Genomic DNA, 16,517 nt, shown 5'->3' with positions numbered 1-16,517 from the left:
AGAGATGAGAGACAGGGAGAGACAAGACGACACAGAGACAGAGAGAGACAAGACGACACAGAGACAGAGAGAGATAGAATTGGTAGAGACAGAAGTGAACGCTGAGTGGAAGATAGAGATTAGAAGAGAAAGGAAGAGAGGGAGAGACGTGGGTGTAAAAAAAAAATGTAATTCAGTCTACCTCCCACCCTTGAGCCTCTCCTCTCCCTCCTTTCCTCCCTCCCACTACTGCCCTCAAGGCTCCCTCTCCCTCCCAGCCTAACTCCCCGGACCCCAACAGCCAGCGTAAGTACTTGGAAGCGTTCGTGAATCATCGGAAGTGCCTCTGAGTAATTCCCCCGCCGACGCACGTTACTAGAAGTCCAGAGATCATGCCCCGGAAATCTCTAGGTGGCAGCAACAGTAAAGATTCTGGTGATTTTGGTGATGGTGCTGAAGCAGCCAGTGTGTCCTCGACCATCCTGGTGATCACTTGGTGCAAGCGTCTCTCCCGAGGATCTATGTACCTGGTGCTCACTCCGAGTGTTACTTACAAGTGCTTAAGAGGTCGTTCTTGGTGAGAATCTACTTGGTGACCGCAGGGTGAAGTGGAAGTTTATAAAGTCTGTTTCTTGGTGATTTAGTGTGTCTCTCTGTGGTGATAATCCAGTGTTAAAAGGAGTTCGATTAGTAGCGTTGTGGCAGTAGAATCGTGACGACTGAAGTCTCTTTGACGATAGAATGTGACACGTGTTGAAATTGCGAGTGTTTCACCTGAGAGCCGCACCGTGGCTGGATACCGCTGCTTGTCGTCGCCTTCCAACAGACACCAAAGGCTCGTTCCTGAACCAGAAGAAGAGGTGAGTTCCACCAAGAATACTTCCTTACGTTGCCAATTAACATATGTTCGTAATTTTTTTTATATAGTAATGTTCAGGGTTTAAGAAGTTCAGGGTCCGACCTGTCCACCTGCCTGTCCACCAGCCTGTCCACCAGCTTGTCTATCTGTCACTGAACACTCAGACTCACGGATTCTCTGGATGGGTCTGCACACTAAGTAGAGTGCCAGGGTTCGATTCTCTTGTGCTGGATCCTTGCAATTTGTTATCGTTCCTGCCTCCTCTTTCACTGTCCTATTTTTTTGCCCTCTCTCTCCCTTTTTGCCCTTACTGTTTTGTTATTACTAATCTTATGTAGGCTTCACCTGTGTCTGACAATTTGTTTTTGTTCTCTGGTCTCGCTCTGTTCTGACCTGTCTTTGACCTGACACGACTTAACCTGACCCTGCGCTGATCTGCCCTGACTCGGTATTGATTTAAACTGATATGGCCTGATGTGATCTGACGTAACCTGATATGACTTAACCTGACCTGACCAAGCCCTGACCTGACCTGACCTCCCTCTGTACCGCCCAGACCTGACCCTTAGCTCCTTTCCAATACAGGTTGGATTTTCACACTGATATTACGTGTTAATAAAAATTAATGAAAATAAAGCAAAATAATTACCAAATAAATGAAAGTAAACAAATAAAATTAGGCGAACAAGAAAGGTGACAAACACAAACGTAAACTTAATTAAGGTTAATTGCCTGGAAATATGTTTATTTGTCGCTGTTACAGACGATCTCTGACGTCATCAGTGAACTAAGAGCAACTGTATCCCAAAAGGGATACTCGTTCACAATTTAAAGGATACATATTCAGAATTCTAGGGATACATGTTCAGAATTCAAGGGATATACGTTTGGAATACATCCCTGACGTCATAGTTACCTGTTGGCTTTCGACCAATCAGCTAGCAGTTCTGACGCCATGGCTTCCTGCTGGCCCTCTACCAATAAACAGCGAGCTCTGACGTCATTACTTCCCGGAGAACGTTGGCGAGTGGTCCAGCAACACTGACGTCATTTCCCCGGGTTTTGACCAATGAGACGACGGCACTGACGTCATTACCCCGGGTTTTGACCAATCAGACGACGGCACTGACGTCATTACCCCGGGTTTTGCCCAATGAGACGACGATACTGACGTCATTACCCCGGGTTTTGATCAATGAGACAACGACACTGACGTCATTACCCCGGGCTTTGACCAATGAGACGACGACACTAACATCATTACCCCGGGTTTTGACCAGTGAGACGACGATACTGACGTCATTACCCCAGGTTTTGAATAATGAGACGACGATACTGACGTCATTACCACGGGTTTTGACCAATGAGCCGATGACACTGACGTCAATTTCCCAGCTTATGACCAATCAGATGATGACAAAATGGGAAAAAACAAACGACTGTCAAATTCGCTCATCGGATTTTCACAAAGCACGAATACCGAGAAGTTGTCATAATCGTAAACCCGAGTTTATCTGCATGGTGGATCGAATATTAACCTGAAGTTTACATTTATGGTGGTACAGGTGTAGGTGCAGTTCTAGTTACAGGTGCAGGTGCAGTTGTAGGTACAGGAACAGGTGTAGGTGCGGGTCTAGGTGCAGGTGTAGGTGCAGGTGTAGGTACAGGAACAGGTGTAGGTGCAGGTGTACGTACAGGTACAGGTGTAGTTGCATGTGTATGTGCAGGTGTAGGTGCAGGTGTAGATACAGGTATAGGTAAAGGCACAGGTGTAGGTGCAGGTGTAGGTACAAGTACAGATATAGATGCAGGTGTAGGTACAGGTGTAGGTGCAGGTTCAGGTGCAAGTACAGGTGTAGGTGCAGGTGTAGGTACAGGTACAGGTGTAAGTGCAGGTATAGGTACATGTACACGTGTAGGTGCAGGTGTAGGTGCAGGTGTGCGTACAGGTACAGGTGTAGATGCAGGTCTAGGTACAGGTGTACGTGTAGGTGTAGGTACAGGTACAAGCGAAGGTGCAGGTCTAGGTACATTTGTAGGTGCAAGTCTACGAACAGGAACAGGGTAGGTGCAGGTGTAGTTACAGGTACAGGTATAGGTGCAGGTTTAGGTGCAGGTACAGGTGTAGATGCAGGTATAGGAACAGGTACAGTTGAAGAGGCAGGTCTAGGTACAGGAACACGTGTAGGTGCAGATGTCGGTACAGGTACCGGTGTAGGTGCAGGTGTCGGCACAGGTACATGTGTAGGTACAGATACAGGTGAAGGTGCAGGTTTCGGTACAGGTATAGGTGTAGGTGAAGGTGTAGTTACAAGTACAGGTGTAGGTACAGGTAGAGGTGTAGGTGCAGGTGTAGGTACAGGTAGAGGTGTAGGTGCAGGTGTCGGTACAGGTACAGGTGTAGGTGCAGGTGTAAGTACAGGTGCAGGTGTCAGTACAGGTACAGGTGTAGGTGACGTGTAGGTACAGGAACAGGTGTAGGTGCAGGTGTATTTACAGGTGTAGGTACAGGTACAGGTGTAGGAGCAGGTGTAGGTACAGGTGTAGGTACAGGTACAGGCGCAAGTTCATGTGTAGGTACAGGTACAAATGTAGGTACTAGTCCAGGTACAGATACAGGTGTAGGCGCAGGTGTAGATACAGGTGTCGGTACAGTTGTAGGTACAGGTACAGGTGTAGGTGCATGTGTAGGTGCAGGTGTAGGTACAGGTGCAGATGAAGGTTCAGGTGTAGGTACATGTATACGTACATGTGCAGGTCCAGGTACAGGTGTACGTACAGGTACGGTGTAGGTGTAAGTGTAGGTGCAGGTACGGGTGTAGGTGCAGGTGTAGGTTCAGGTCCAGGTACAGGTGCAGATGTAGGTGCATTTGTAGGTACAGGTACAGGTGTAGGTGAAGGTGTAGGCACTGGTACAGGTATAAGTGCAGGTGTAGGTACAGGTACAAGTGTAGGTGCATGTGTAGATATAGGTACAGGTGTACGCGCAGGTGTAGGCACAGGTACATTTGTAGGTGCAGATCTAGTTACAGGTACAGGTGTAGGTGCATCTTTAGTTACAAGTAGAGGTGTAGGTGCAGGTAAGGGTACAGGTACAGGTATAGGTGCAGGTTTACGTACAGGTACAGGTGTAGGTGCAGGTGTCGGTACAGGTACAGGTGCATGTGAGGTGTAGGTACAGGTACAGGTGTAGGTGTAGGTGTATTTACAGGTGTAGGTACACGTCTGTACAGGTATAGGTGTAGTTGCAGGCGTAGGTACAGGTACAGGTGTAGGTGCAGGTATATTTACAGGTGAAGGTACAGGTACAGGTGTAGGTGCAGGTGTAGATACAGGTACAGGTGTAAGTGCATGTGTCGGTACAGGTATAGGTGTAGGTGCAGACGTAGGTACAGTTACAGGTGTACGTGCAGGTGTCGGTATAGGTGCAGGTGCAGGTGAGATGTAGGTACAGATACAGGTGTAGGTGCAGGTGTATTTACAGGTGTAGGTACAGGTGTAGGTGCAGGTGTCGGTACAGGCATAGGTGTACGTGCAGGTGTAGTTACAAGTACAGGTGTAGGTACAGGTACAGGTGTAGGTCCAGATGTCGGTACAGGTACAGGTGTAGGTGCAGGTGTTGGCACAGGTACATGTGAAGGTGCAGGTATAGATACAGGTACACGTGTAGGTGCAGGTGTAGGTACAGGTACAGGTGTAGGTGCAGGTGTAGGTACAGGTACAGGTTAAGGTGCAGGTATAGTTACAGGTGCAGGTGTTGGTACAGGTACAGGTGTAGGTGACGTGTAGGTACAGGAACAGGTGTAGGTGTAGGTGTATTTACAGGTGTAGGTACAGGTACAGGTGTAGGTGCAGGTGTATGTACAGGTACAGGTGTAGGTGCATGTGTAGGTACAGGTGTAGGTACAGGTACAGGCGAGGGTTCAGGTGTAGGTACTGGTATACGCACAGGTACAGGTGTAGGTGTAGGTGTAGGTACAGGTGTAGGTGCAGGTGTAGGTACAGGTACAGGTGTAGGTGCAGGTGCAATTACAGGTGTACGTACAGGTACAGGTGTTGGTGTAGGTGTAGGTACAGGTGTAGGTGCATGTGTAGGTACAGGTACAGGTGTAGGTGAAGGTGTAGGTACAGGTACATGTGCAGGTGCATGTGTAGGTACAGGTGTAGGTACAAGTACAGGTGAAGGTTCAGGTGTAGGTACAGGTATACGTACAGGTACAGGTGTAGTTGTAGGTGTAGGTACAAGTACAGGTGTAGATGCAGGTCCAGATACAGGTGTACGTACACGTACAGGTGTAGGTGTAGGTACAGGTACAGGTGTAGGCATAGGTACATTTGTAGGTGCAGGTCAGGTACAGGTGCAGGTGTAATTGCATTTGTAGGTACAGGAACAGGTGTAGGTGAAGGTGTAGGCACAGGTACAGGTGTAGGCACAGGTACAAGTGTAGGTGCGGGTGTAGGTGCATGTGTAGTTACAAGTAGAGGTGTAGGTGTAAATGCATGTGCAGGTGCAGATGTAGGTATAGGTGTAGGTCCAGGTAGAGGTGTAGGTGCAGGTGTAGGTGCAGTTGTAGGTACAGGTACAGTTGCAGATACATGTATAGGTGCAGGTGTAACTACAGGTGTAGGTACAGGTACAGGTACATGTGTAGGTACAGGTGTAGGTATAGGTGTAGGCACAGGTATAGGTGTAGGTGCAGGTGTAGGTACAGGTACAAGTGTAGGTGCAGGTGTAAGTACAAGTGTAGGTACAGGTGTAGGTACAGGTGTAGGCGCAGGTGTTGGTACAGATGTATGTGCAGATGTAGGTGCAGGTACAGGGGCAGATACAGGTGTAGGCATAGGTGCAGGTGTAGTTACAGGTACATGTGTAGGTGCAGGTGTAGGTGTAAATACAGCTGTAGGTGCAGGTGTACGTGCAGGTGTAGGTACAGTTTATGTACAGATGTAAGTACAGGTTTCGGTGCAGGTTTAGGTACAGATGTAAGTACAGGGGTAGGAACAGGTGTAGGTACAGGTGTAGGTACAAGTACAAGTATGGGTGCAAGTACAGGTGTGGGTGCAATTACAGGTTTAGGTACAATTACAGGTGTAGGTACAAGTAAAGGTGTAGGTACAAGTACAGGTGTGGGGTACAAGTACAGGTGTGGGAACAAGTGCAGGTATAAGTACAAGTACAGGTATATGTACAAGTACAGGTGTAGGTACAAGTACAGATGTGGGTACAAGTACAGGTGTGGGTTCAAATACATGTGTAAGTACAAGTACAGGTGGTTTTGACAGGTGTATTTGCAAGAACAGGTGTCAGTACAAGTAGGTACAAGACTATACCAGCTAGTCTTGAAGAGGCAGACCTGGAACTGGTCACCGACACATCTGCCTCTGCTGCGCAGCGTGTAAGTTAGTCCCTATGCTTAAATACTGGTGTAAGTTAGTCCCTATGCTTAAATACTGGTGTAAGTTAGCCCCTATGCTTAAATACTGGTGTTACTGAATTCACAAACACAATGAGTAACTGTATGTTACTACCAACAGTAACAAAACCAACAAGAGTTACAGAGACTAGTGTTTCCCTACTTGACCACATCTGGACCAACACCATATCTCCTTTAAAATCAGGCATAATTACAGATAATACCACAGACCACTACCCTACTTTCCTCATAACAACTCTTGGTAAACTACCCCATGACACTACTAAAGTCACCTTCAGACTTCACAATGAGGCAGCCATTAATAACTTCACAACAGCAATAGCAAACATTGATTGGTACACTGAGCTAGAAACCTATACAGATATTGACGAATGTATTAATAATTTTCTAAAAAAAACCCAATACCTCTATAACAAGCACTGCCCTAAAAAAACTAAACAGATGACAGCAAAGAGACTGAACAGTCCCTGGCTAACACCCAGCATTCTCAAATCCATAAATACAAAACACCAATATGAAAAACAGTACAGAATGGGTCACATAACCAGAGACCAAACAAAACGTTACTCGTCAATCCTAACCAGCCTGATAAGAAGGGCAAAAAAATTGTATTATGAGAACAGATTATCCAACTTACGAGGTGATATAAAAAAGACCTGGAAAACCCTATCAGAAATTCTGGGAACAAAAAAGATATCACGAAATAGCGAAATAAAATTAGCAAAAACAGATGAACCCCAACTCCCACCAACAGAAACAGCAAACAGACTCAATGATTTCTTCTCCACTATAGGACAAAACCTTGCCAATAAAATCCCAAGCTCAGATACCCCACCAAATGACTACCTCACCGGCAACTACCCGAACACACTGTTCCTAGCTCCGACTAACCCATACGAAGTCTCCCTTATTATCAACGCACTAAAAAACAAGGCAGGAGATTTAAATACCTTACCACCCCTTATATACAAAAAAGTGTCACAAGTGCTATCACCAATCATTGCAACACTCTTTAACAAATCCATTGAATCCTCCACCTTCCCTACAGTACTCAAAATAGCAAGGGTCACCCCGATCCACAAAGGAGGAGACCAAACAGAGTTGAATAACTATAGGCCAATATCCAACTTACACCCTCTCTCAAAAATCTTCGAAAAATTAATTCATAAACGAATCTACTCCTACCTTATCTCCCAAAACATACTCAACCCCTGCCAATTTGGATTCAGGCCTAATAAAAATACTAATGATGCTATTATACACATGCTAGAACATATATACACTGCAATAGAGAAAAAAGAAGTCCCACTGGGGATCTTCATTGACTTACGTAAAGCTTTTGATACAGTTGACCATGACTTGCTCCACGTAAAATTGTCACACTATGGTATAAGAGGGCACTCCCTCAACTACCTCAAGTCTTACCTCAGCAACAGAAGCCAATATGTGTACGCAAATGGGGCAAACTCTTCTGCACAACCAATTACAGTTGGTGTCCCACAGGGAAGTGTCCTTGGCCCTCTTCTCTTTCTCCTATACATAAATGACCTTCCAAATGCTTCGCAATTACTCAAACCCACACTATTTGCAGATGACACTACATACGTCTTCTCTCACCCGAGCCCAGTCACGCTAGCCAATACTGTAAATACCGAATTACAGAAAATATCTACCTGGATGAGGACTAACAAACTTACACTAAACATTGACAAAACCTACTTCATTCAGTTTGGTAACAGAGCTACAGATGTCCCTCTTAACATAATGATAAATGGATCACCTATCACAAAACTAACAGAGGGAAAATTCTTAGGAATCCACCTTGATAATAGACTCAAATTTCATACACATATACATCAAATTTCTAAGAAAATTTCCAAGACTGTAGGCATACTATCGAAGATACGGTACTATGTTCCACAGTCAGCCCTCCTGGCCCTATATCACTCTCTTATTTACCCCTATCTCACCTATGGAATTTGTGCATGGGGCTCAACAACAATTAACCATCTCAGACCACTAATTACCCAACAAAAGGCTGCAGTTAGAATGATAACAAATTCTCACTACAGGCAGCACACTCCACCAATATTCAATACACTAAACCTACTCACCATACAAAACATCCATACTTATTACTGCACCTATTACATACATAGAACACTTAACTCTGATATTAACCCTCCCCTCAAACATCTCCTTGCCAACCTCAACAGAACACATGACCATAACACAAGGCACAGATCACTCTTTGATGTTCCTCGTGTCCATCTCACACTATGCAAAAACTCAATGCACATAAAAGGCCCTAAAATCTGGAATTCATTACCTGTAAATATAAAAGAAACACAACCTGTTTATAAATTCAAGTCTCTTCTCAAAGATTACTTACTCACCCAAAACCAAATAAATACTGAATAACTGAACATTATAAATTGTATATCTTAAATGTTTCTCACAATTATATCACATAAATGTTAAACCTAAAACCCAATCTAACTTTATTATTTTTTAAATACACTACCAAACAGAATCACTACCTAACTGAATGCAACCATATGACCTGTCTTTGTAATACTCACTTGTGCTTTATAGTTATCTGTTTACATTAATGTTTTATCACTGATTTCATCATTGCTTAGTAGCAGCGCTGTATAGTCCTTGTGGCTTAGCGCTTCTTTTTGATTATAATAATAATAATAATCATTGCTTAGTTAATCTTAAGTTAATTTTAAGCCAGCCCGTAATGCTATGCATAGTATAAGTGGCTTTGGCATACTGCTCTTATCTCTATTTTTTTGTACCTCTGTATGTGTGCACAAATTGGAAAAAATAAGTTACTCCCTATGCTTAAATACTGGTGTAAGTTAGCCCCTATGCTTAAATACTGGTGTAAGTTAGTCCCTATGCTGAACTACTAGTGTAAGTTAGTCCCTATATTTGACTACTGGTGTAAGTTAGTCCCTATGCTTGACTACTGGTGTAAGTTAGTCCCTATATTTGACTACTGGTGTAAGTTAGTCCCTATGCTTGACTACTGGTGTAAGTTAGTCCCTATGCTGGACTACTAGTGTAAGTTAGTCCCTATGTTTGACTACTGTGTAAGTTAGTCCCAATGCTTGATTACTGGTGTAAGTTAGTCCAAATGTTTGACTACTGGTGTAAGTTAGTCCCTATGCTTGAATACTGGTGTAAGTTAGTTCCTGAGCTTCACTACTGGTATAAGTTACTCCCTAAGCTTGACTACTAGTGTAAGTTAGTCCCTAAGCTTGACTAATGGTGAAGGGTTAGTTCCTGAGCTTGACTACTGGTGTAAGTTAGTTCCTGAGCTTCACTACTGGTATACGCTAGTCCCTAAGCTTGACTACTGGTTAAAGCTAGTCCCTAAGCTTGACTATTGGTGTAAGTTAGTCCCTGAGCTTACCTACCGGTGTAAGTTAGTCCCTAAGCTTGACTACTGGTGTAAGTTAGTCTCTGAGCCTGACTATTGGCATAAGTTAGTCCCTAAGCTTGACTACTGGTGTAAGTTAGTCTCTGAGCCTGCCTATTGGTATAAGTTTGTCCCTAAGCTTGACTACTAGTGTAAGTTAGTTCCTGAGCTTGACTCCTGGTGTAAGTTAGTTCATAAGCTTGACTACTGCTGTAAGTTAGCTCCTGAGCGTGACTACCTGTGTAAGTTAGTCCCTAAGCTTGACTACTGGTGTAACTTAGTCTCTGAGCCTGACTATTGGTATAAGTTAGTCCCTAAGCTTGACTACTGGTGTAAGTTAGTCACTAAGCTTGACTACTGGTGTAAGTTAGTCTCTGAGCCTGACTATTGGTATAAGCTAGTCCCTAAGCTTGACTACTGGTGTAAGTTAGTCCCTAAGCTTGACTACTGATGTAAGTTAGTCCCTGAGCTTACTTACTGTTGTAAGTTAGTCCCTGAGCTTGACTACTGGTGTAAGTCCCTAAGCTTTACTACTGGTGTAAGTTGGTCCCTAAGCTTGACTACTGGTGTAAGTTAGTCCCTGAGCTTGTCTACTGGTGTAAGTTAGTGCCTACGCTTGTCTACTGGTATTAGTTAATCCCTGAGCTTATCTACTGGTGAAAGTCAGTGCCTGAGCTTGACTATTGGTGTAAGTTAGTCTATGAGCTTGACTATTCGTGTAAGTTAGTCCCTGAGCTTGACTACTGGTGTAAGTTAGTCCTTGAGCTTGACTACTGGTGTAAGTTAATCCTTGAGCTTGACTACTCGCATAAGTTAATCCTTGAGCTTGACTTCTGGTGCAAGTTAATCCCTGAGCTTGACTACTGGTGTAAGTTAATCCCTTAGCTTGACTTCTGGTATAAGTTAATCCTTGAGCTTGACTTCTGGTATAAGTTAATCCTTGAGCTTGACTACTGGTGTAAGTTAATCCCTTAGCTTGATTTCTGGTATAAGTTAATCCTTGAGCTTGACTACTGGTGTAAGTTAATCCCTGAGCTTGACTTCTGGTGTAAGTTAATCCTTGAGCTTGACTACTGGTGTAAGTTAATCCTTGAGCTTGACTTCTGGTATAAGTTAATCCTTGAGCTTGACTTCTGGTATAAGTTAATCCTTGAGCTTGACTACTGGTGTAAGTTAATCCCTTAGCTTGACTTCTGGTATAAGTTAATCCTTGAGCTTGACTACTGGTGTAAGTTAATCCCTGAGCTTGACTTCTGGTGTAAGTTAATCCTTGAGCTTGACTACTGGTGTAAGTTAATACTTGAGCTTAACTACTGGTGTAAGTTAATCCCTGAGCTTGACTTCTGGTGTAAGTTAATCCTTGAGCTTGACTACTGGTGTAAGTTAATCCCTGAGCTTGATTTCTGGTGTAAGTTAATCCTTGAGCTTGACTACTGGTGTAAGTTAATACTTGAGCTTAACTACTGGTGTAAGTTAATCCTTGAGCTTGACTTCTGGTGTACGTTAATCCTTGAGCTTGACTACTGGTGTAAGTTAATCCCTGAGCTTGACTTCTGGTGTAAGTTAATACTTGAGCTTAACTACTGGTGTAAGTTAATCCTTGAACTTAACTACTGGTGTAAGTTAATACTTGAGCTTAACTACTCGCATAAGTTAATCCTTGAACTTGACTTCTGGTGTAAGTTAATCCCTGAGCTTGACTTCTGGTGTAAGTTAATCCTTGAGCTTAACTACTGGTGTAAGTTAATCCTTGAACTTAACTACTGGTGTAAGTTAATCCTTGAACTTAACTACTGGTGTAAGTTAATCCTTGAGCTTAACTACTGGTGTAAGTTAATCCTTGAGCTTAACTACTGGTGTAAGTTAATCCTTGAACTTAACTACTGGTGTAAGTTAATCCTTGAACTTAACTACTGGTGTACGTTAATCCTTGAACTTAACTACTGGTGTACGTTAATCCTTGAACTTAACTACTGTTGTACGTTAATCCTTGAACTTAACTACTGGTGTACGTTATTCCTTGAGCTTGACTACTGGTGTAAGTTAATCCTTGAGCTTAACTACTGGTGTAAGTTAATCCTTGAGCTTAACTACTGGTGTAAGTTAATCCTTGAACTTAACTACTGGTGTACGTTAATCCTTGAACTTAACTACTGGTGTACGTTAATCCTTGAACTTAACTACTGGTGTACGTTAATCCTTGAACTTAACTACTGGTGTACGTTAATCCTTGAGCTTGACTACTGGTGTAAGTTAATCCTTGAGCTTAACTACTGGTGTAAGTTAATCCTTGAGCTTAACTACTGGTGTACGTTAATCCTTGAGCTTGACTACTGGTGTAAGTTAATCCTTGAACTTAACTACTGGTGTACGTTAATCCTTGAACTTAACTACTGGTGTACGTTAATCCTTGAGCTTAACTACTGGTGTAAGTTAATCCTTGAGCTTAACTACTGGTGTACGTTAATCCTTGAACTTAACTACTGGTGTACGTTAATCCTTGAGCTTAACTACTGGTGTAAGTTAATCCTTGAGCTTAACTACTGGTGTAAGTTAATCCTTGAGCTTAACTACTGGTGTAAGTTAATCCTTGAACTTAACTACTGGTGTACGTTAATCCTTGAGCTTAACTATTGGTGTAAGTTAATCCTTGAACTTAACTACTGGTGTAAGTTAATCCTTGAACTTAACTACTGGTGTACGTTAATCCTTGAACTTAACTACTGGTGTACGTTAATCCTTGAGCTTAACTACTGGTGTACGTTAATCCTTGAACTTAACTACTGGTGTACGTTAATCCTTGAGCTTGACTACTGGTGTACGTTAATCCTTGAACTTAACTACTGGTGTAAGTTAATCCTTGAGCTTAACTACTGGTGTAAGTTAATCCTTGAACTTAACTACTGGTGTAAGTTAATCCTTGAGCTTAACTACTGGTGTAAGTTAATCCTTGAGCTTAACTACTGGTGTAAGTTAATCCTTGAACTTAACTACTGGTGTACGTTAATCCTTGAGCTTGACTGCTGGTGTAAGTTAATCCTTGAACTTAACTACTGGTGTAAGTTAATCCTTGAGCTTAACTACTGGTGTAAGTTAATCCTTGAACTTAACTACTGGTGTAAGTTAATCCTTGAGCTTAACTACTGGTGTAAGTTAATCCTTGAACTTAACTACTGGTGTAAGTTAATCCTTGAGCTTAACTACTGGTGTAAGTTAATCCTTGAGCTTAACTACTGGTGTAAGTTAATCCTTGAACTTAACTACTGGTGTACGTTAATCCTTGAGCTTGACTACTGGTATAAGCTGGTCCTGACACGGCTCCTGGTACTTGCTCAACACACTTCTTTGTTTGATATTTAGAATTTAGATGTCTCAATCACTGGCCAGGTTAGACCGGTACTATTTCTCTTCTTATAACTGTGTGTAGCTTACACCTACCATTGACTGTTACCTCGGTGGAAGTGTTTGCTGCACTATAAACAAGTGTTGAATAAGCAATTATACACTGCACATCCTTCGCAGTTAATTGTATGCTTAAGTCGGTTGCCTTGTCTTCATTTTCTGTTGTCATGACTTCATTGCGCGATAATTCTTACACTTACCCTATAAGAAAACATCTTATATAATAATAAATAGTAAGTATTAGTACTACTACTACTACTACTACTACTACTACTACTAATAATAATAATAATAATAATAATAATAATAATAATAATAATAATAATAATACGAAAAATAATTTTTTTAATTATTATTTTTTATTTTCAGTTTGAGTCGAGAGGAAAGAAGTTGGAGCACATATTTGAAGTCCCTCAGGACAGTCTTGAGAGAGTGTCAGAAGTACAAGTCTCTACATCAAGATCTCATGGCCTCTGGAGCACTTCCATGAGGACGGTGGAACGCATTCTGTAGCAAGATCCACAACTGAAGTTTTGGCTGTGAATGCAGTGAAATGCAAAATTCGATTCCTAATTTTTTTTAAGCTGATCTAGCCTCTTATTTTCTAGAGAAAATAAAGTGTTTAGATATAATCTCCGTGTTATTCTAAGTCGCAATTCAGTTCGTTTGGAAATAATTTTTAGCTTGAAAATCCGACGATCTCTTCCTCTCCACGAGTTCTTGTTCGTTGGTCCCTCAAGGCGCTCAACTGGTTGCATAGGATCTGGATCATCAAGGCAGAAACTTCATGCATCATAAACACGTTAGAAATAAACTGTATTTTATCTCTGTGTCAAGACGAGAGATGGCGCCTTAAGAGCCTTGCAAAAATCTTAAAACAAACTCCGAGGTCAAGTGATTTATCTCTTCCTGAAGAAATTCACCTTGTGACGCGATTCGTGGTGACGAACTAGCGACAAAGAGTGACACTGAGTGTGCAAGAAGTAAGTGTTAGTACCAGGCTGACTAGGGTATCTAAGTAAAGCATTCCTAAAAAAATAAAACTGGCGACAGTTCCCAAAATACAACGTTCTAATTCGCACGAAAGTGCCAAGAACACCAACGTGGCGACCATCGTAATCCGCAGCATGGGTGAGATTGCCATCACAGGTGAGGTGAGCCCAGATTACACCCCACAGCTTGAAACTCACGAAGGTGAGATCAGCTCCAACTACACCCCACAGCTGGAGTCACGTGAAGACGGGATGAGCCAAGACGACACATCATCGATGAATGACCACGAAAGTGGAAATAGCCTTAAATGTGCCCTGAAAAGGAAGTCGTCCAAGAAGTGCCACATATCTCCCAAATGTGACTCTTTGGAACCCAGAAACTTGAGAATTTGCTGCACTGAGAGTGAAGGAGATAACATTTTTCCTCCCATTTCAAAGTGCCGTAAAAACTCCCTTCCAGTTTTCAAGAGGAGTCTCAGTGAAGCCTGTTGGTCCGAGTCACGCCGAAGAGTGAACTCCACTTCTTCCACGTCCTCAGATTCTGTGATATTCACGCCTGAGTTTCTTCATCCTTCACTTGATCATCAGGTCTCCCTCTCACTGGCTGTTGGTTCTCTCTCTCCGCTGCAACCCAGTTCCTTAGAGCCTCAGAGAGCTCACAGTCTCCACGTCCTCGATGAATGGAAGTCCAGAACTCTTAGAAAAACTCTGGAGGACGCTCCGCAGGATCTATCCAGACACCGACGGCCCCAACATCCACTCGACTACCCTGCAGAACTACATTTGAACCTTAGATCCAGAGCTGAGGGCACTGTGCAAGGCATGATGGAGATTGTGGAGCTCCGTGAGAGGGAGACGAAAGAAAATCAACAGGGAAGAAGCGATAAAAGAGAGAGGGGACGAGGAGAGAAAAACTCGGCTACGAAGGGCATCAAGAGAGAACACGACGAGTCTTTAGGTGCCGACTGCCTGACTGAGGACGAGGGCGACACAACACCAGGTGAGTCACCTGTCGTTATCAACACCACATTCCTCACCTAAGTGTTAATCTCAGCTCGGTATTTACGTCGTGGTTTTCAGATTTCGAACTCATTAGCCTCATTGGTCGATGCGGTTGGGGTTTTTATCGAGTGAATTGTTTGTGTTGATGGAATGCGTGTGTTAGGGCGCCACGAGATTATTTACTTATTATGGTTCATTACTGGGGTTAATGGGGGTCTAAAACCTATCGACTAAAGTAGGGTCATTACAGCTCCATGTCACCTCCTCACCACCTCGATTCTCTGAGGACAGTGGTCACGAAAGGTTGCGCCTTTCCTGAGCTGTTTTGGAAGATCAGTGCAGAGTGTTATAGCGTACCATGGTTTTCCTCTGTAATGTCTTAGAGTCTGAATTCAAGGTGTTCAAGGGGAAAGCTCTACTTTTCAAGGAGAAAAATAAGAAACTGAAAATTTGCCTAGAGAAGAATAACAATGAATGTGAAATGGTTGTGGCTAGTGAAGGGAAACAGGTTACCAGCAGTAAGGAGCAGATTTGCAGCCATTAGAAGTGTGAAGAAGTGTCTAGTAAAGGAAGAAACATCAGTTCCTCAGCCTAGAAGCACTTGATGAGCACCGTAGACATGTAGAATCTGAAGCACAGACAGGAAGATTGGAGCTTATATACTGGCATCAGGTGAGGTTCAGCAGGCGAAGGTACTGTCACAGGTAAACGGGATTTCCTAGTAGAAGTAAGTCATACTAAAGAGTTAGGTCAAGAATTGGTAGTAGGTTGTGGAGATGTCCTCCTAGGTTGAGGGACTGAGTACCTCGTTTTCCACTGTCTTCTTTATATATTCCTACAGTCTTCAGATTATATCCATATATTGTACTGATAAAGCTACTGGATGGCGAAACATCTGCAAAGTAAATATACCCAGATGTTTCACATGTGTCTAGTTCATCAACAGAGAGTTTTGCACAAATAAGGAGAAATCTGAGTGGGGACGCGTCACAAACGGTGCTCCACATTGGTCAGTTGTGATGAATGGTTTAAAAAACCGACATGTTGAAGATTGAGACACTTCAACACTTCTTCAACACTTGTTCAACCTTTGGACGAAGACCTACTTCGACTAGTGGATGATACCACTATGACCCCGCCTCCACCTGCTTCACGTCACCTCACTACAGTATATAAGCCACGTCTACGGCCCTATGCTGTACATTCTACAAGATTGATGGACTGAACACATCGACTCCAGGTTGAGGGACTGATTACCTCATTCTCCTCCTCTCCTTACGCCTTCCTCTTTGTATTGGACTGATGAAGCCACTGTGTGGCGAAACGTTTCCTGAATAAAGATTCCCATATGCTGCATAAGTGTCTCAATCTTCAACATTGGTCAGTGTTGGGCCCTTTGTTGTTCACAGTATACATAA

General features: G+C 43.0%; 1 protein-coding gene across 1 annotated transcript; it reads left to right on the top strand.

The window, feature by feature from the left end:
* The first annotated feature begins 422 nt into the window (after positions 1–422).
* LOC128706604 (uncharacterized) lies at positions 423–16,013 on the top strand. Its single transcript, XM_053801556.2, has 2 exons — positions 423–839; positions 13,475–16,013. Exon 2 carries the CDS (start codon positions 14,233–14,235, stop codon positions 15,136–15,138), a length of 906 nt encoding a protein of 301 aa, XP_053657531.2. The 5' UTR covers positions 423–839; positions 13,475–14,232; the 3' UTR covers positions 15,139–16,013.
* The last annotated feature ends 504 nt before the right edge of the window (positions 16,014–16,517 follow it).

The sequence above is a fragment of the Cherax quadricarinatus genome, chromosome 3 (genome assembly GCF_038502225.1).
Source record: "Cherax quadricarinatus isolate ZL_2023a chromosome 3, ASM3850222v1, whole genome shotgun sequence".
NCBI lineage: Eukaryota > Metazoa > Arthropoda > Malacostraca > Decapoda > Parastacidae > Cherax > Cherax quadricarinatus.
The sequence above is the reverse complement of the archived record's forward strand: the minus strand, read 5'-3'. Positions and strand labels throughout refer to the sequence as shown.